This window comes from Stegostoma tigrinum, chromosome 17 (assembly GCF_030684315.1).
Source record: "Stegostoma tigrinum isolate sSteTig4 chromosome 17, sSteTig4.hap1, whole genome shotgun sequence".
NCBI classification, from domain to species: domain Eukaryota; kingdom Metazoa; phylum Chordata; class Chondrichthyes; order Orectolobiformes; family Stegostomatidae; genus Stegostoma; species Stegostoma tigrinum.
In genome coordinates, this window is record NC_081370.1 from 63,019,107 (window position 1) to 63,039,620 (window position 20,514).

Genomic DNA, 20,514 nt, shown 5'->3' on the forward strand with positions numbered 1-20,514 from the left:
GAGCAGAAATTAGGCCATTCGGCCCATCGAGTCTGTTCCGCCATTCAATCATGGCAGATAAGTTCCTCAACCCATTCTCCTGCTTTCTCCCCATAACCCTTGATAATCAAGAACCTCTCTCTCTCTCTTTTCTCTCTCTCTTTTCTCTCTCTCTTTTCTCTCTCTCTTTTCTCTCTCTCTTTTCTCTCTCTCTTTTCTCTCTCTCTTTTCTCTCTCTCTTTTCTCTCTCTCTCTTCTCTCTCTCTTTTCTCTCTCTCTTTTCTCTCTCTCTTTTCTCTCTCTCTTTTCTCTCTCTCTTTTCTCTCTCTCTTTTCTCTCTCTCTTTTCTCTCTCTCTTTTCTCTCTCTCTTTTCTCTCTCTCTTTTCTCTCTCTCTTTTCTCTCTCTCTTTTCTCTCCCTCTTTTCTCTCTCTCTTTTCTCTCCCTCTTTTCTCTCCCTCTCTCTCTCTCTCTCTCTCTCTCTCTCATCTCTCTCTCTCTCTCTCTCTCTCTCTCTCTCTCTCTCTCTCTCTCTCCCTCTCCAGTAAATAGACTCAATGACATGGCCTCCACAGCCTTCTGGGGCAATGAGTTCCATAGATTCACCACTCTTTGGCTGAAGAAGTTTCTCCTTTTCTCTGTGCTTCCCTTTACTCTAAGGCTGTGCCCTCCGGTGCTAGTCTGTCCTGTCAATGGAAACATGTCCCCAAACATCTGAGACAACAAGGTGCAGAGCTGGATGAACACAGCAGGCCAAGCAGCATCAGAGGAGCAGGAAAGCTGATGTTTTGGGTCTAGACCCATCTTCAGAAATGGGGGAGGGAAAGGGGATTCCCGCTTGGTTTCCCCGATGTAGAGGCTTGGGGACCACTTTATGGAACACCTCCGCTCGGTTCACAACAAACAACTGCACCTCCCAGTCGCAAACCATTTCAACTCCCCCTCTCACTCCTTGGACGACATGTCCATCATGGGCCTCCTGCAGTGTCACCATGATGCCACCAGAAGGTTGCAGGAACAGCAACTCATATTTCACTTGGAACCCTGCAGCCCAATGGTATCAATGTGGACTTCACCAGCTTCAAAATCTCCCTTCCCCCACTGCATCCCCAAACCAACCCAGCTCGTCCCCACCTCCCTCCCACCTTCCCCACCTCCCATCTCAAGCCCCACCCCTATCTCTTACCTACTAGCCTCATCCCGCTTCCTTGACCTGTCCGTCCTCCTTGGACTGACCTATCTCCGCCCTAACTCCCCCACCTACACTCACCTTTACTCGCTCCAACCCCCGCCTCTTTGACCTGTGTGTCTCCTCTCCACCTATCTTCTCCTTTTATCCTTCTTGTATCCGCCTCCCCCCCTCTCTCCCTATTTATTTCAGAATCCCCTTCCCCTCCTCCATTTCTGAAGAAGGATCTGAAATGTCAGCTTTCCTGTTCCTCTGATGCTGCTTGGCCTGCTGTGTTCATCCAGCTCTACACCTTGTTATCTCAGATTCTCCAGCATCTGCAGTTCCTACTATCTCTCCCCAAACATCTATTTTGTCCATGTTGTTCAGCATTATGTAAGTTTCAATTAGATCCGCCCTCAATCTTCTAAATTCCATCGAGTATAGACCCAGAGTCCTCAAATGTTCCTCATATGTTAAGCCTTTCACTCTTGGATCATTCTCATGAACCTCCTCTGAACCCACTCCAGGGCTAGTACATCTTTCCTGGGGTATGGGGTCCAACATTCCTCACAATACTCTACATGTGGTCTAACAAGAACTTTATAAAGTCTCAGAAGTAGATCCCTGCTTTTATATTCTAGGCCTCTCGAAATAAATGCCAACATTGTATTTGCTTTCCTAACTACCAACCCAGCCTGCAAGTTGACCTTAAGAGAATCCCCTAAGTCCCTTTGCGCTTCAGATTTCTGAATTTTCTCCCCATTTAGGAAATGGCCTATGCCTCTATTCTTCCTACGAGAGTGCATGACTTTGCACTTTCCCACGCTGTACTCCATCTGCCAATTTCTTGCTCACTCTCCTAACCTATCCAAATCCTTCTGCAGCCTCCCTCTTCTTCAACACTGCCTGACCCTCCACCTAACTTTGTATCATCTGCAAACTTACCCAGAATGCCCTCAGTTCCTTCATCTAGATCATTAATGTACAAAGTGAAAAGTTGTGATCCCAGCACTGACCCCTGTGGAACACCACTTGTCACCAGCTGCCATCTCGAGAAGGACCCATTTATCCCCACTCTCTGCTTTCTGCCAGACAGCCAATCTTCTATCCATGCCAGCACCTTGCCTCTAACACCATGGGCCCTTATCTTACTCTACAGCCTCCCGTGTGGCACCTTGCCAAAGGCCTTCTGAAAATCCAAGTAGATAATGTTCATTGGCTGTCCTTGGTCTAACCTGCTCCTCATCTCCTGGAAGAATTCTAATAGATTTGCCTTGACTGAACACGATAAATGAGCTGTATGCCAATTTAACTACTCTATTGACCTGCCTGCTATCTTCAGGGATCGGTGGACATACACCCCAGGATCCTGCAGAGCTTGCTCATTTCCTGAATTCATTGTGTTCTTGTCTTGTTCCTTCTTGCAAAGTGCATCACCTCAGATTTATCAGGGTGAAATTCTATCTGCTACTGATCTGCCCATTTGATCAACCTGTCAATGTCCTTCTGTAAGTGAATACCCTCCTTCTTCACTGTCAACCATCTGGTCACTCTTGTGGCTTTTACCTACTTTATCAGTCTCCCATCTAGGACCTTGCCAAAAGCTTTGCTGAAATCCCTCTAAACTGCATCAACAATGTTATCCTCATCTCTACACCTGATCGTCACCTCCAAAGAATTCAATCAAATTTGCAGGATATGACCTCCCTCTGACAGAGTCATGCAGACTATCCCTGACCAAACTTTGCCTTTCCAAGTGAAGATTAATTTACTCCTTCAGAAATGTCTCCAATAGTTTCCCCGACACTGATATGAGACTCACTGGTACGTCATGCGGTTAATGTTATCCTTCGTAAAACGGTTTTAGTTGATGCTGTGGATTCTGCTAGTATTTGTAGAAAATGTGTATTCTTTTTGAACCTCTTCTAATTGAAGGCTTCTGACCAATAGTCTCAAAGAGTTTCTGTTGATAAAGCTTTAAATAGTTGACACACAACTTGAGAGAAAATGCCCTTGGAAAGGGAGCAGCTATGAACGAGAGCATGAGCAAAGTTGGATAAAGCTGTCCTAATGTTGAGCTTCCTGATTGCAGAGTGCTGCCTCCTTTGATGATGTCGAGCAGCTGGCTCCAGCGTATCAGAAAACGAAGCCGGTCGAAGCTGGTACGTACGAATGTCACACAGAGACTGTCATCCTGAGTGGTCACTTTGTTCACCCTGGTGCTGATGCCATGGTTGGATCCATGTGAACTGATCTCCTGACCACCTCCACTCCTCACCCAATTAGCTTCACTGATTGTGGAGACATTTCATTCCGTAGTTTGTTTTTTTTAATATCTATATAAATCTTTGGAAATTGCTGCTCAGTTGGATGGGCTCATCAACATGTTTTTTTGGAAATCTGTGAGAATATCAATGACAACATCATGATTTGCTTCATTTTCAAGTAGTTTTGAAGAAGAGTTATGCCAGATTTGAAACGTTAACTCTGTTTCTCCCTGCACAGAGGCTACAAGACCCTGCTGAGTTTCTCCAGCAGTCTCTGTGTTCTCATTCTTGGATTTACAGCATCTGCAGTATTTTACTTTGCTGTAATTTAGTCCATTCTGTTTGCTTTGCAGCCAGTGCAAGTACGAGCAGCATCCGTTCCAAGTTTGAGAACATTGCCAAAGCGAAGGAGGAGGAGGATAGAAAGAAGGCAGAGGAAGAGAGAGCTCGCCGTCGGGCCAGCGAGAAACTAGAACAGGAGGGAAGCCAAGAGGAAACTAGAGGTTGGTGATAAACCTTTAAACTTTTGTGAATCTTAATACTGATGCAGGACTAGCACATGGTCACTCAGTCTGGTGTTTGAGCAAGCACTAGAGATGGAGCAAACCAAAGGCTGTTCAAATGAACTTCCTAATTTGGCTCAATTGCGATGACAAAAAAAAACTTGGCCTGCTGTGTTCATCCAGCTCTACACCTTGTTATCTCAGATTCTCCACTATCGGCATTTAGAACGTAGAACATGGAACAATACAGCGCAGAACAGGCCCTTCGGCCCTCGATGTTGCGCTAGCCTGTGATCTAATCTAAGCCCCTCCCCCTACACTATCCCATCATTATCCATATGCTTATCCAAGGACTGTTTAAATGCCCCTAATGTGGCTGAGTTAACTACATTGGCAGGCAGGGCGTTCCACGCCCTTACCACTCTCTGAGCAAAGAACCTGCCTCTGACATCTGTCTTAAATCTATCACCCCTCAATTTGTAGCTATGCCCCCTTGTACAAGCTGACATCATCATCCTCAGAAAAAGACTCTCTCACTGTCCACCCTATCTAATCCTCTGATCATCTTGTATGTCTCTATTAAATCCCCTCTTAGCCTCCTTCTCTCCACTAAGAACAGACCCAAGTCCCTCAGCCTTTCTTCATAGGGCCTGCGCTCCAGACCAGGCAACATCCTGGTAAATCTCCTCTGCACCTTTTCCAATGCTTCTACATCCTTCCTGTAAAGGGGCGACCAGAACTGTACGCAATATTCCAAATGAGGCCACACTAGTGTTTTGTACAGTTGCAGCATGGAATCATGGCTCCGGAACTCAATCCCTCTACCAATAAAGTCTAACACACCGTAAGCCTTCTTAACAGCACCATCAACCTGGGTGGCAACTTTCAGGGATCTATGTACATGGACACCAAGATCCCTCTGCATATCCACACTATAAAGAATCTTACCATTGACCCAGTATTCTGTCTTTCTATTATTCTTCCCAAAGTGAATCACCTCACGTTTATCCGCATTGAACTCCATTTGCCACCTTTCAGCTCAATTCTGCAGTTTATCCAAGTCTCCCTGCAACCTGCAACATTCTTCCATGCTGTCCACCATTCCACCGACTTGTGTCATCTGCAAACTGACTAACCCATCCACCTATACCTACGTCCAAGTTTTTTATAAAAGTGACGAACAGCAGTGGTCCCAAAACAGGTCTTTGAGGCACGTAACTCGTAACGGGACTCCAGGCTGAATATTTTCCATGAACCACCGCTTATTGCCGCCTTACAGAAAGCCAGTTTCTAATCCAAACTGCTAAATCTCCCTCAATCCCATGCCTCCGCATTTCTCCAGTGGCCTACCTTGTGGAACCTTATCAAAGGCTTTACTGAAGTCCATGTACACCACATCAACTGCCCGACCCTCATCCACATGCTTGGTCACCTTCTCAAAAAACTCAGTGAGATTTGTGAGACACGACCTGCCCTTGATGAATCCATGCTGACTATCTCCAATCAAATTGTTGCTTGTTAGATGATCAAAAATCCTATCTCTTATAATCTTTTACAAAACTTTTCCTACAACAGATGTAAGGCTCACTAGTCTAGTTCCTACTATCTCTGTTCAATTGTCAGGCCAGTTTCTGCTGGCTGTAAACTTGCAGTGAACCAAGCAACTTTTATCTTCCCAGATGCATCGTTCTTCATTTGACAGTCATTACCTTCCTGATTGGGGTGAAACGGGGGGTGAAATCTCGAAATACAGTCTTGGAGTTTGAGGAGTGGCCCCTGATGGAAGTATCACAGGGTCATGTCACTAGTTTTTCGTGTTTCTCACTCTGGGTATAAGTTTTGGTTGTAACTGTCCGTCCATCTGTTTATGAACCAAACATTGCAATCTGTGGCTTCCAGCCAATACTTAAAGCTAAGGCTTGCATTTATACAGCACTTTTCACAAGTTCAGGATGTTCCAAATTGTTATGTAATAAACAAAATATTTTTGAGGTATAGTCATGGCTGCAATGTAAAAGCATTGTAGCCAATTTGTAATCAACTTCTCACAACTGCAATTTGACAGTGACTAACTCACGTGTTATGGTGACATACAAATAGGAGTTTTGGAATAGGACACAGAATAACTATTGGCCAAGCTGACCAGTCCTGGTTTGAGTGCAATCCAAATTTATGCCAGGAATCCAGTTAGTAATTTCGAGGAATGCAGTGTGTGGTTCTGATGTTTCTTTGGTTTACTTGTTCTGTGACAAGATGTGAACACTCTAAAAGAAAGGTTTGAAATTTAATAGCACTTTCAGACATCCCAAAGCACTTAACAGCCGGCAGATACTTTGGAAGTGTTTTCACTGTTGTATTGCAGGAAGTGTAGCAGCCAATTTGTATACAAACAGAAATGTGATAATTAAACAAATAGCTGCGGATGCTGGAAATCTGAAACAAGTACAGAAATTGCTGCAGAAACTCAAAAGGGAGAAACCAAATTAACATTTCAACTCCAGCGACTCTTCATCAGAACTGACTGCCAGTTTTGACAGAGGATCATAACTGGATTGTAAACGTTAATTCTCTGTCTCTGATTCCACAGTATCTGCCAGATCTGCAATGTGATAATGACCTGGGCAATCAACGTTTAGCTGATGTTACATCTCTGTGTTTGATCTCTCCCACTGTCTGATGAGCTGTTCCAGTGAAGTAATGAGGAAGGGGGACAGATAGTTGATGTTGGGCAGATGTAAGGTTGCAGTATTTTAATGAGTTAATATACTGCTGCAATTTGTTGCCTTTTGGCTTTACCAGAAATTTGTAAGAATTTCTCGGTGAGACTTCAGTCACTGGGGTCTGCTGGTTGATTTGTTCATGGCGCGGGTCACGTGTCACCTTGGGATGACTGATTTGCCAGGGCCTACTGAGGAACGGTGATGTGGTCCCATGGTTTTGGTGAGCAATGAGGTACCCATCAACGCATTATTCCCTAGATGTGTAAAAATGTTAAAATGTAGTTACAGTTAAGGATTGTAGGATTTTGAAATTAAATTTGTTGGGAGATAGAGGTTTTTCCCACTACTAGGAGAGTGTAGGTCAAGGGGCTACGGCCTTAAAAATAGAGCCAGGCTAATTAGGAAGACAAGAAATCTTTCCTACCCTGAGGGTGTTGAATGTATGGGATTTTCTGGAACGAAATAGCCAGAGACTTTTCCCCAGGGCAGGATTGACTGCCACGAGGGGTCATAGTTTTAAGGTGTTAGGAGGAAGGTATAGAGGAAACATCAGAGGGAGGTTCTTCACCCAGAGAGTTGTGAGCGCATGGAATAGTTTACCAGTGGTAGTCGTGGAAGCAGAGTCATTAGTGACATTTAAGCGACTGCTGGACATGCACATGGACAGCAGTGAATTGAGGGGAATGTAGGTTAGGTTATTTTATTTTTGGATTAGGAATATTCCACGGCACAACATCGTGGGCTGAAGGGCCTGAACTGTGCTGTACTTTTCTATGTTCTATGAAATGTTGAATCAATTAATAATTTAGGTTGAGATTGACAGCAGCATAGGCCAAATGGCTCTCAATATCTTTCTGACTCTCCTATCACTGTTATTCTCCATGATGAATTATAGTTGAAGAACGTAAAGAGACAATGCTGGATAGAGCTGAGACACAAATCAGCCAAGATCTCTCCCAATGACAGAAGAGAGTTAACTTTCTGAATGACCAACTGCCGTTTCTGTTTTCTGATTGACTGATTGTTCATGAGATGTTACCCTGTGTGAATTAACGCCAAAGTATTTGGAACTTGAAAGGTGCCACACAAATGTTCATGCTTTAGCAACAACATGCTAGGGTGATTAACATTCCTATTTCTAAACTAAATATATTGTTCAATTCACATTTAGCAACAAATTCTAAGGCATTTATTTAAGTGGAAAGACTATGGTCGCTTATTTAGGGCTAGAGACAGTGAGTGAGAAGCTAATGTTTGTGAGGTAAAACAATTCAAAGTTTCATGATAAGATGATGCAATGACTAAAAATGAGAAGAGTGTTTTGAAATGAATGATGGATCTAATTCTCTTGTTAGATTCCGTGGTCTCTATATCATGCTAATAAAGAACCAACTTAATTAGAAAGCACTTTGAGAAGCCCAGATGCCATGGAAGTTACTATAAAGATGCAGTTTGCTCTCACTTGTCACCAGGTACTCCACATATTGTTGGAGCTGGAACTTGGAAACTGCCATTCTGAGATTTTAGTATCGAAATTTTTGATGGTTGGTCTTGGAACAAAGGTTTTGCAATGCATTTTGATGCTTTTAACTTGAATCTGTAATGAACGAAAAGGGGACTCTTTTGAAGGGAAACATTCATTAGAAACCTTTGTTTCAAAAGAAATGACCAGTTTGGAGGGACAACAATGAGAATTATTGTACTGATTCCCTGAATTTTTGATTCCTTTCATTACTGCTGGTAAGTTAACTCTGAATATGTTTTGTCTGACCAATAAGTGTATTAACATGAAATATTTTCTGTCTTTGGAAAGCAGGAGCAAGAATTCACAAAGAATCGACCCCCTGCATCCCGGGAGCCCCCTGCATCCCAGGAACCTGTTTCTCCTCCATCCCCTGTTAGGGAGCAGCGATCGCCTAGTCCAGTTTATGAGGTGAGTAATGATTTTAATACTCAATCTCTATCTCTCTTTATTAGTTTGTATGGAAATTCATTTCTGGGATGTTGCTCATTCGTTAAACAAATTAGATATCCTGCAGCCCAATGGTATCAATGTGGACTTCACAAGCTTCAAAATCTCCCTTCCCCCGACCGCTTCCCAAAGCCAGCCTAACTTGTACCCGTCTCCCTAACCTGTCCTCCCACTACCCCCTCCTCCCACCTCAAGCCCCACCCCCATCTCCTACTTACTAGCTTCATCCTGCCTCCTTGACCTATCCATCCTCCCTGCACTGACCTCCCTAACTCCCCACCGACACTCACCTTTACTGGCTCCATCCCCGCCTCCTTAACCTGTCTGAATCCTCTCCACCTATCTTCTCCTCTATCCATCTTCTATCAACCTCCCCTCTCTCCCTATTTATTTCAGAAACCCCTTCACTTCCCCCACTTCTGAAGAAGGGTCTAGACCCAAAACGTCAGCTTTCCTGCTCCTCTGATGCTGCTTGGCCTACTGTGTTCATCCAGCTCCACACCTTGTTGTCTCAGATAAAAGAAAGAAGATAGCTCCACCCAGGTATCCCTCAAGGTTTAACAAGCGAGAACACTCTCCAACTATTTGGAGGTCATGCTCCATTCACAGAATGAAGACCCATGCTGTTAGGGTTATGCATCCTAGATACCTCTATTCCTGGAAGGTTTGCTAATGTGACCACTGGCCTCTAACCGATTTCCTCTAGCAAAACAACCATTTTTTTAAACAATTGTTTTCCAATATTTTTGTAGCTAATAAACAAAAAATGCATAAAGGCAAAATACTGCAGATGCTTGGAATCTGAAATAAATGCAGAATACTGGAGAATCTCAGCAGGTCTGGCATCAGAGAGAGAAGCAAAAACAGTCGTGGAAAATAAGTTTCTTTAGGAGCAAGAGGGCAGATGGCGCTGAAACCCCAACACAAAAGATAAAGAGTTTATTGACTCAAAGTGAAGAAAGGAAAAAAGAATGTAAAAGGGATGTGAATGATGACGGCTCTAGGACAGTCAGGAAAAGTTAGCAACTCATTGTCTGTGTGTATAATGGTATATAACCGTTCTGAGCACTCATTCAATAGGAAGGAATGAATGTGGAATGCAAGTTGAAGCAAGTTTCAATTATTCCCAATTTTTCAGGAGCCCCCTGTACAGGAAGAGGCTGTCTATGAAGCAGAACCTCCCTATAGTAGTGATGAGCCACACTACCAAGAGGCAACATATGAACAAGAAGCGGTTTATCAGATGCCAGATGAGAGTCAAGGTTACCAAAGAGGTAATAGCTAATGTGCAATTTTAACCATTGATCCTGAAGTAGAGAGTACCATCTTAAATTATTTATAGTTATTGGAAAGTTTTCTGCTTTTAAAGGGAAGAAAATTCTATTGTAAATGAGGGCCTTTTTAAAAGATATTTGAATATTTTTGTTTGAATCATTTACCATTCCACCTTGTTTTGTCTCTCCCAGAAGAGCCCACTTATGCAGAATACGGAAATGAGTATGGGATCACAGCTGTAGCATTGTATGACTACCAGGCTGGTAAGTGGACAGCTGCAGCTCTCTGCTGTACCTTAATATAATTCTAGCGAGTTTTGAGAAGATTTGTAGCTCAGGTTGAGGTTCTGGATGTGAGATTGCTCGCTGAGCTGGAAGGTTCATTTTCAGACGTTTCGTCACCATTCTAGGTAACGTCGTCAGTGAGCCTCCGACAAAGCGCTGGTGTTATGTCCCGCTTTCTATTTATCTGGTTAGGTTTCCTTGGGTTGGTGATGTCATTTCCTGTTCTTTAATATAATTCATTTAGATTAGATGAGATTCCCTACAGTGTGGAAACAGGCCCTTCAGCCCAACAAGTCCACACCGCCCCTTGAATCATCCCACCCAGACCCATCCCCCAATAACCCACACACCCCTGAACACAATGGGCAATTTAGCATGGCCAATCCACCTAACCTGCACATCTTTGGATTGTGGGAGGAAACTGGAGCACCTGGAGGAAACCCAGGCAGACACGGGGAGAATGTGCAAACTCCGCACAGACATTTGGCCAAGGCTGGAATTGAACCCGGGTCTCGAGAGCTGTGAGGCTGCAGTGCTAACCACTGAGCCACTGTGCCACCCCAATTTACAGAGAGGAGCACTGGAGAAACTTCACCATGGCATTACAAGTTCTATATTGGGGCTCTGAGGAATAGTTTATAACAGTCAGGATAAACTGAATAGGTTCAGGCACTTCCCTCAAGCAAACAGGAGGATGAATAGTGAGTAAATGGAGGTGTTTGAGATGATGAAAGGAAACAAATGCAATGGTGAAGAGGATGTTAGCTGAGCTGAAGTCGGCTCTGCATGACGCGAGCTTAGAAACACCGAGGGGCAGAAAGCGAGACTGTGTGGGTTTTATATTGACCCCAAACTGTAGTAATATTGGGGACAGCATTAAAAAGAGAATTAAATATACTAGTAAGAAAGGCACAGCTGTAATTATAGGTGACTTCAATTTGCACAAAGATTATACAGATCAAATCAGTAGCAATACTGTGGAGGAGGAATTATAAACGTGTATACGGGATAGTTTTATGAATCAGTACATTGAGGAACCATCCAGACAAAGGCCATCTTGACTGGGTATTGTGTAATGGGAAAGGAATAATTGACAAACGAGTTGTATGTGGATCCTTGAATAAGAGTGACTACAATAGGATAGAATTCTTCATTAAAAACTGGGAGTGGTGTAATTAGTACGAGGCACAGGCTGCCGATGATAAATTGGGAATTGTTATTTAAAGGGATGATAGTGGATGGGCAATAGCAAACATTTAAAGTGTGTGTGGATCAACTGCAAATGCTGATCATTCCAGTCTGGCTTAAAAATAACACACGAAGCATGGTCAGACCATAGCTAACAAGGGAAGTTGGGCACAGAATTAAATCCAAGGAAGAAGCATACAAATTGGAATACTTGGCCAATCCACCAATCCACTTGGAATACTGCGTCCAGTTCTGGGCGCCCTATTATAGGAAAGATGTGGATGCTTTGGAGAGGGTTCAGAGGAGGTTTACCAGGATGCTGCCTGGACTGGAGGGCTTATCTTATGAAGAGAGGTTGACTGAGCTCAGTCTCTTTTCATTGGAGAAAAGGAGGAGGAGAGGGGACCTAATTGAGGTATACAAGATAATGAGAGGCATAGATAGAGTTGATAGCCAGAGACTATTTCCCAGGGCAGAAATGGCTAGCACGAGGGGTCATAGTTTTAAGCTGGTTGGTGGAAAGTATCGAGGGGATGTCAGAGGCAGGTTCTTTACGCAGAGAGTTGTGAGAGCATGGAATGCGTTGCCAGCAGCAGTTGTGGAAGCAAGGTCATTGGGGTCATTTAAGAGACTGCTGGACATGTATATGGTCACATAAATTTGAGGGTGCATACATGAGGATCAATGGTCGGCACAACATTGTGGGCTGAAGGGCCTGTTCTGTGCTGTACTGTTCTATGTTCTATGTTCTAAATTGGCCAAACATGGAATAACAGAGCTGTGGATCGGGAGGAGTTTAGAATCCAGAAAAAGGAGACAACAAGACTGATTTAAGAAGTGGTTGACTAAGTGTGTGACTAAGCTTGCAGGTGACATAGAAACTGATAGCAGGTATATGTATGTGAAGAGAAACAAAATCAATAAAGACGCATGTGAGTCCCCTACAGTCAGAATCTGGGGGAATTTATAACAGGGACCAAAGAGATAGAAACCAATTAAATACATAAAAACAAAATAAAGAACAGTGGATGCCAGAAATCTCGGGGGGGGGGTGGGGGGGGGGGGGGGGTGCGGAATACAAATTGCTGGAGAAACTCAGCAGGTCTGGCAGCATCTGTGAGAAGGCCAGAAATTAAATGACACCAGGCTGTAGTCCCAACAGTTTTATTTGAAATCACAAGCTTTCAAAGCGTGGCCCCTTTTTGTCTGGCACTTTACTGATGTCCTCTGATTTCTGACATTGTCCACCCCAGTCCAATGCCAGTAACCCCGCATCATGGCTACTGCGGAGAGAAAACAGAGTTAACGTTTTGAGACCACTCTGAAGAAGGGTCACTGCACCTGAAATGTTAACTCAGCAAATACTGCTAGACTTGCTGAGTTTCTGCAGCAATTTTCTGATTTTGTTTCAATTAAGTATGTACTTTAGTTCCGTTATCCCAAATATAGAGGGGAATACAGGATCTAACGGGAAGGAGGAGTTGAAAAAAAAGTTAGAATTAGTGGGGAAATGATGTTGAGGAACTAGCTGGATTTAAAGCATGTAAATCCCCAGGGTCTGATGAGCTTCATCCTGGAGTATTTAAGGAAGTAGTTTTAGAAACAGCAGGTGCAGCTTCTAAAATTGTATAGATTCTGGAGGTTAGTGAATGTAACCCCACATCTACAGGCAGAGAAAACCTGGGAATTATTGACTAGTTAGCTTGTCATCAATAGCAGGGAAAATGCTCGAGTCTATTTTAAAGATTTAACAGCAGAGCACTTGGTCGATAGAGATGAACACAGCATGGATTTACAGAAGGATAGTTGTGCTTGACAAATCTGCTGGAATTTTTTGGGTATGTGACTAATAGACTGGATAAGAGACAGCATGTGGATTTGGTTTATTTGGAATTTCAGAAGCTTTCAATAAGGTCCCATGTAAGAAATTGACATATAAAATTAAAGTAGATGGGATGGGGGTGGTGCACTGAAATGGATTGAAACTGGTTGGCACGTTGCAAACAAAGAGTATGAATGGGTCTTGTTCCGAGTGGTAGGTAGTGACCAGTGGACCCAATGCTAGGACCCCATGATGTACACTAATAGTCTCTGAGGGAAGTAAATGTAGTTTCTCCATGTTTGCAGATAAAACAAAGCTGGGAGGGAAGGTAATGTCTGAGGATGATGCAGAGATTTTTGTGTGATTTGGACAGGCTGAGTGAATAGGCAAATACTCGGCTTATGCAGTATAATGTGGATAAATGTGCTGTAGTTATTAACTGAATGGTGACAGATTGGGAAAGCGGGAGGTGCAGTGAGACCTGGGTGTCCTCAAACACCAGATGCTGAAAGTAATCATGGAGGAGCAACAGGCAGTGAAGAAGGCAAATGGTATGTTGGCCATCATAATGAGAGGGTTCGGGTACAGAGGCAGGGATGTCTAGCTGCAATTATACAGGGCTTTGGAAAGATCATACCTGGAGTATGTTGTGTGTTGTTTTGGTTACCTTATTTGAGGAAGGAAGTTCTGGATATGGAAGGAGTGCAAAAAAAAGGTTTACCAGACTGAATCCTGGTGTCTGGACTAATGTATGGTGTTGATCAGTATTATATTTACTGGCATTTTCAATACATACAAACATGCAGACACTTCAGCATCAAGATCTGACCTTCACTTAATAATATACACCAGAAGGCCTCACTGCCTTTGTTCTAAAAAAAAATCTGAAAGTTGTAGTGAAAGGCCATTGTTTAAATTTCAGTCTATTAATTGTCACTGAAACAATCCAATCCAGGAGAGGCAGAAAATGTCCCCACAACCTTTTGAAGAATGAGAGGGGATTTCATTCAAACACACAAAATTCGAGGACTAGACTGGTCAGGTGCAGGAAGGTTGTTCTCAATGACCAGGGAGTCCTGAACCAGGGGTCACAGCCTAAGGATAATGATAAGCCTTCTAGAGCTGAGATGAGGAGAAAGAGTAGGAGAAAATTCTTCACCTGAAAAGTTGGGAACCTGTAGAATTCTCTACCTCAGGAAACTGTTGAGGCTAAAACAGTAAATGTTTTCAAGAAGGAGTCAGATATCATTCATAGAAGTAAAGGGGACCAAAGGGAATGGGGAGAAAGTGAGATCAGGGGACTGAGTTGATGATTAGCTATGATCCTACTGAATGGGAGGGAGGGGTTAAAGGGCCGGATGGCCCACTCCTGCTGCTTGTTCCTATGTTTCTCGGTTTGGTAGGGTAGACGTAGAGCTGGTGTTTCCAGTCTAGTGGATAAATCCAAAATTAGAGATGTAACTAGAGTCACTTGTAAAAAAAAAAAAAAAAAATCTGATAGGAATTGATCAGAAACTTAGAGAGCAGACTGCTATAGTTTAGTCTTTTGAAAATTTGGTTGTGGAATCTGAGTATCAGTGGCAAGTCTGGTATTTATTGGCCATCTCAAATGACCCTGGAGAAGGGATGATGAGATGCTGCCTTGCACTGTTGCAGTCATCTATATGTAAGAATAACTACAATGCTGTCAGGGAGGGAGATTTCAGATTATGACCCAATGACACTGAAGGAGCAGTGATCTATTTCCAAGTCAGGATGATATGTGTCAGAGGGAAGGCTGGGTGATTACCTGAAGGGGAAAGAAACAAAGTGAGCTGAGGTTTCAGGAATACGTCCTGTTTTGATGCTGTGTATTGTCTGTAAACCACAATGAGGTCTTTGTGTAATGTTTCAGATGGCGATGATGAAATTTCATTTGATCCCGATGACATCATCACCAACATTGAAATGATTGATGAAGGATGGTGGCGAGGGGAGTGCCGAGGCAGATATGGTCTTTTTCCAGCTAACTACGTTGAACTGAAACAGTGAAGAGCTCAAATTGGGTTACATAGCTGATGTAATGCACAATTCCAGTGTAATAGAGCATGAATTGTGTCCAGTAATGGGAATAAAGTTTTTTCTTTTTCTCTTGAGTTGCAATTAGACATTGCATAATATCCAATTTTCAAAAGCACTGGGGGAAGAAGCTTCATGTTGATATTTGACATGCCTTTGAGAACGGGTGTGTTGGCGTGCTGTCCTTTATAACGCTAAATGCACTTTCTAATTGACGAGAAACCCTAGCAGTTTGAACCAATGTGCCAGTTGTGTGGGAGCACTGATTCAGTCTACAGGTGCTTCCTACAAAGTAAGGCCAATCACTTCTTGGTGACCAAGTTAAAGTTTTAAATAAGATGAAAATGATTGTACATCACTACCCGGTTTAATCCTCTAGTCTTAGCCATGTGGTTTGTTTAAAATAATGATACTTTGCCCACTTACTAATGGTAAAATCAATTAACTCATTATGTTTGGTATATTCTCCCTTGACGAGTCTCAGTATTCTGCTTGAAATTATATTTGCTGATTCACGAATGGGTTTGGGTTTTTATAATAAAAGTTGCCTTTTTCAGTACTTTGTTTATCAAGAATTAAACTGATTTTATTGCACTACACTTGTTCAGATCTGCTGTTTCGCTAATTTTTTGAGCTATCTTAATTTTGAACAAATGATTTCTGAATTCCAGTTAAGTCCCAAAGACAGGAGCTTCTTTGGGTTATAAGCTGTAGTTTGATCTAACTGATCTACTACGCTCAAACAAAAATTGTTGTCCAGTAATTTGGGTTCCATGTATAACTTGGATGGCATATGGTGCTGGAAAGAGGCAGTCTTTAGGGCTGATGCCAGAATGTGCTTGGCAGGCCAGGTATGACACCTCGGTTGTGAACAGTCTGGCCTCAAAAGATAAATGGAGTTTTTGGCAAGGACCACTGATCATGGTGTCAATCTTCATGATTAGTGTTGTCCCAAATTCAAAGATTAAGGAAAAAAAAACAATTGGTGCCCTTTGCCCAGGGCTTTTGAAATGGAGAATGAACCCGGTTCAGTGAACAAAAACCTTAAAAGCATGTTTCAGGAAAATGTCTCTTACAAAATATTCTGTACTGACATTTGCTTTTCATTATGAACGATCATCAACTTGCTCCAAAACTAGTTACACATCAGCCGAACTTTTAGTGTTGTTAAGTTTTTCAGAGGAACAATTATTAAACAAAATTGGACAAGGAGTCACTTAGGAAGGTATTAGTGCAGATCAGCAAAAACTTGGGAGTGTTGCAGGGAGGAGGGAGAGGCTGAGGTCTTGGGAGGGAATCCCAGAGCCTGTGGCCCAGGTAGCTGATAGCACAGCCACCCACACTGGAACGAGGTGAGGGAGGTGATTCTGGTAGCGAGTGACATTGTTGCTGCCAGCCAGGCATTAGAAGTTTCCCAGTGTCCCTGGGAAGTTGACCAGTGATTGGATTGGAAAGAAAAATCAATGCTTACTCACAGATCCAAAATAGGAAACCCAGTTCACTGAGGTCCTGTCCTCTGTTAGTGGTGGGAGATTTTTAATTATCTGTGCTTACGTGGAAGAGGAAATAGAAACAAACTGGGGTTGTGATTGACAAATTGAATCAAAATATTGACATATTTTAAAAAGCCAAAAGAACTGCGGATGCTGGAAAAGCTCAGCAGGTCTGGCAGCATCTGTAGAGGAGGAAACAGAATTAACATTTCAGGTCTGGTGACCCTTCCTCAGAACTCAGTTCTGATGGTCAATAATTTCCCTTTTGTCCCACTGCCCAGAATAAACACAATGCTGAGGTTACTAAATAAAATCAAAGTAGACAATTTAGCTGAAAAACAAAACTCAATCCTAACCAGTTTTGTCGCTTGCTTTTAATATTTTGGAAATAATCCAAATTCAGAACTATAATCCCTTTTTAATAATAGTTCTGATGGTGTCTTCCAAATCCAGTTTTTCAAGGAGTTAGGGGAAATAAACCGAATCTCTTACCTTCCTAAAAGTTTTGTATGGCTACTTTTTCCAAAGTGGATCATGGCCCACTTCAAAAGTTGACTTCAGTGTTCAGAAACTAAATCTCCAAACAGTTTGATATCAATCAGTTCTCCACATATATCAACATTTATGGACAAGGTTCCCAACATGCCTCCATCCTTGGGCCATAAGGCACTCCTTCAAATAGCATGAAAACTTTGAAATGCTTAAGAGCCGGCTACAAATCCAGGTATCCTTTTCTACTGTGGAATATGGTTTAGTTTTTGTGTAAAGTATCCTACTGGCTTTCTCTCTGCCTAGGTCCTCATCTTGTAGTAAAACTATGCCCACCTTCAGTAACATCAGTCACTTTTTTGTTATATCTATTTTCAAATCCACCTGTGTCAGAGAGGTTATTACACTTCTGCAACAGGTGGAACTCGAACCCAGGTCAGCATAGCCCAGAAATAGGGACACTAGCACAAGAACCTCATCAATCACCACTTTGCTGTAAGGTTTGTTGACGATGTGTGCAAACAATACCTTCAGTGACATCATGGAGTCAAATTAACTGAGCTTGCTCACCCAGACATCTGGTGAGTCTTTGGTTGCAACTAATAGAAAAACTAGCAAATCAAATAAAACAACTAAATCCGATTTTGGGCCTGCTGCGTTTTTTCCAACAAAGCACAACTCAAGCTCAGAGAACTTTGCCTTTCATAGTTAGGACCCATTCTCTCCCTTTCACATATTTGCGTACACCCGTTTTGCATCTATTTTTCTTTCATCATCATCATTATTAACTGGGCCTCCAAGCCATCTACCCTCTTTGCTCCTCCTCTACCTACTTTCCCTCGAGTGTTGGAGGTAGAGTGGGGAACGTGACCATATAGAGGTTTGTAAAATCATGAGGGACATGGACAGCGTGAATAGTCCAGGTCTTTTTGTCAGGGTAGGAGGTGCGGTCCAAAACTGGGTGGCATATTTTTAAGGTGAGAGGGGAAAGATTTAAAAGGGGCTTAAGGGCCAATTTTGTCACGCAGAGGGTGGTGCATGTATAGAATGAGCTGCCAGAGGAAGTAATGGAGGCTGGTGCAATTAGAATATTTAAAAAGGCACCTCGATGGGTGTATGGATAGGAAGGATTTAGAGGGATATGGACCAAATGCCTGAAAATAGGACTGGATTAATTTAGGGTATCCAGGTTGGCATGGACGGGTTAGACCGAAGGGTGTGGTTCCACGTTGTATATCTCTATGATCTCTATCAGAAGCATGAAAAACCCATTATCTGACAAGAGGAGCAATATTGGACTCCAGATGATGCCAGATCTGCTGAGTTTCTTCAGCATTCTCTCTGTTTTTAATAGAAGAACCAAACCTTTAACTCTGTGAGAATATTCAATGTGCTTTAAACATTGTGCTGAGATTGTGATGGTATCTTTCTAACAGTCGCAGTATCTGTGGATGATATTCTGCAGGCTTTGATGGTGTTATTTCCAAGTTTCACACTGAAAGGTTCAGACATGAAATTGGAACTTTGGTCCAGTTATATTCCTCTTACTGGTCCTTAATGAGTGAAGATGGGGAGTTAATTTTTCCACCACAACTTTAGCTGAGATTTCTTCTGGAAGCAGAGTTGTTAATCTGTCGCAGGGAGAATATGGCGATGGTCACAGTTTCAGTTTTGCGACTGGTCCTACACAGTCCACACCTATCTGCAACATTCCTCAAAATCTGGTACTGCTAATTCATGGTGTCAGTTTGATTAGATGGCAAGGCTTTCCCATCACATGCCATGTAAGGCAGGCTTTACAAAACTGTACCATGTCCCTGTGAAGACCTGGTCAGTAAAAATATCAGTTTCACAATGCTTCAGATTTTTGTATTCCAATACATCATCAGTATCTCTTTGGGATTTGTGGATAGTGCCATTAGCTGGTGAATAACTGCCCGCTGTTATGGGTCTGTGAGGAGATCTCCACTTCCTCAGCAGGATTGTATTTTTAAAATCATAACGTTCTGGAACTCTCTCAGCCTTAGTGTGTGTTGATTATATTGATTTTCTTGCTTACCTTCGGATTGGTTTCAACTGACGATGACTTATTAAACACTTCTTCGGGCTTATCCACCTCTGTGAGTCAGCTCCCTGAATATCCATTTGTGGCATCACTTTGGCTGTAACACTCTGTCACCAGGAGCCATCGCTCTGGTCACCGCACACAAAGGAAAACTTGCCAGAACCTATTTCTGTAACGGTTCCGTGACTCCAACCTCACACAAGACACTCTGATTACAGGCGAAGCAATAACTTTGGCTTTTGCCAAGTCATTGGCTCAGAGTGGTATTAATGGCTTGGATGGTGAAAGTGAATACGCTATTGCCAGCTTTGTGGATGATACAACAATAGTGGGTGGCGGAGGGGGGAGGGAAATGCTGAGTGGGGACAGTAACAGAAGGAATTTGTAGAGGGATATAGCCAGGTTAAACAACTTGCAAAAACTTGGCAGTAGGAATATATTATGGGGCAATGTGAGATTATGTACTTTGGCAGGAAGGATGGAGGAGCTGAATTTTATTTAAATTCACAATTACAGAAGGCTCGCAGATTCTTTGGGAGTCCTCGTGCATAACCACAAAATGCCACCATTCAAGTTCAATGGCTAATAGGGGAGACAAGTATAATAGAACATAGAACATAGAAAAGTACAGCACAGTACAGGCCCTTTGGCCCACGATGTTGTGCCATGGAATAATCCTAATAATGTTGTCTTTTGTTTCAAATGGAATGGAATATAAAAGTGAGGAGATTTTGCTAAAACTGTACAAAACATTAGTCAGTCCATACCTGGAATACCGTAGACAGGTCTGGGCCCCTTAACTAAGGGGACATAAACTAGCAGTGGAGGCAGTCCAGAGAAACTTCAGCTGATCCTGGGTATGCAGGGACTGTCTCATGAAGACAGGTTGAGGAAGTTTGGGCCTGTATTCTGGAATTTAGAAGAATGAGAGGTGACCTTATTGAAACGTACAAGATTTTTAGGGGCTTGATAGAGGAGATGGGGAAATATTTCCCCTTGTAGGACAATCCAGGACCAGAGCACATCATCTCAGAGTAAGGAGTCACCCATTTAAGACAGAGATGAGCAGGAATTTCTTCTCCCAGAGGGTAATGAATCAGCGGATTTCTTTACTGCAAAGGGCTGTTGAGCCTGGGTCATCAAGTATGTTCAAGGCTGAGATAGACAGATTTATAAGGGAATCAAGGATTATGGGGGGGAAAGGCAGGAAAGCGGAATCGAGGATTATC

The 20,514-nt window shown here is 42.8% G+C and overlaps 1 protein-coding gene across 1 annotated transcript in view; it reads left to right on the plus strand.

Moving 5' to 3' along the window:
* LOC125459211 (src substrate protein p85-like) overlaps positions 1-15,797 on the plus strand; it is a 98,722-nt gene extending 82,925 nt beyond the window's left edge. The window contains 7 exon segments of the mRNA XM_059651847.1: positions 3,242-3,311; positions 3,770-3,897; positions 3,899-3,919; positions 8,453-8,572; positions 9,750-9,885; positions 10,078-10,149; positions 15,075-15,797. Of these exon segments, the coding sequence (XP_059507830.1) occupies positions 3,242-3,311; positions 3,770-3,897; positions 3,899-3,919; positions 8,453-8,572; positions 9,750-9,885; positions 10,078-10,149; positions 15,075-15,211 (684 nt within the window). The 3' untranslated portion in view covers positions 15,212-15,797.
* The last annotated feature ends 4,717 nt before the right edge of the window (positions 15,798-20,514 follow it).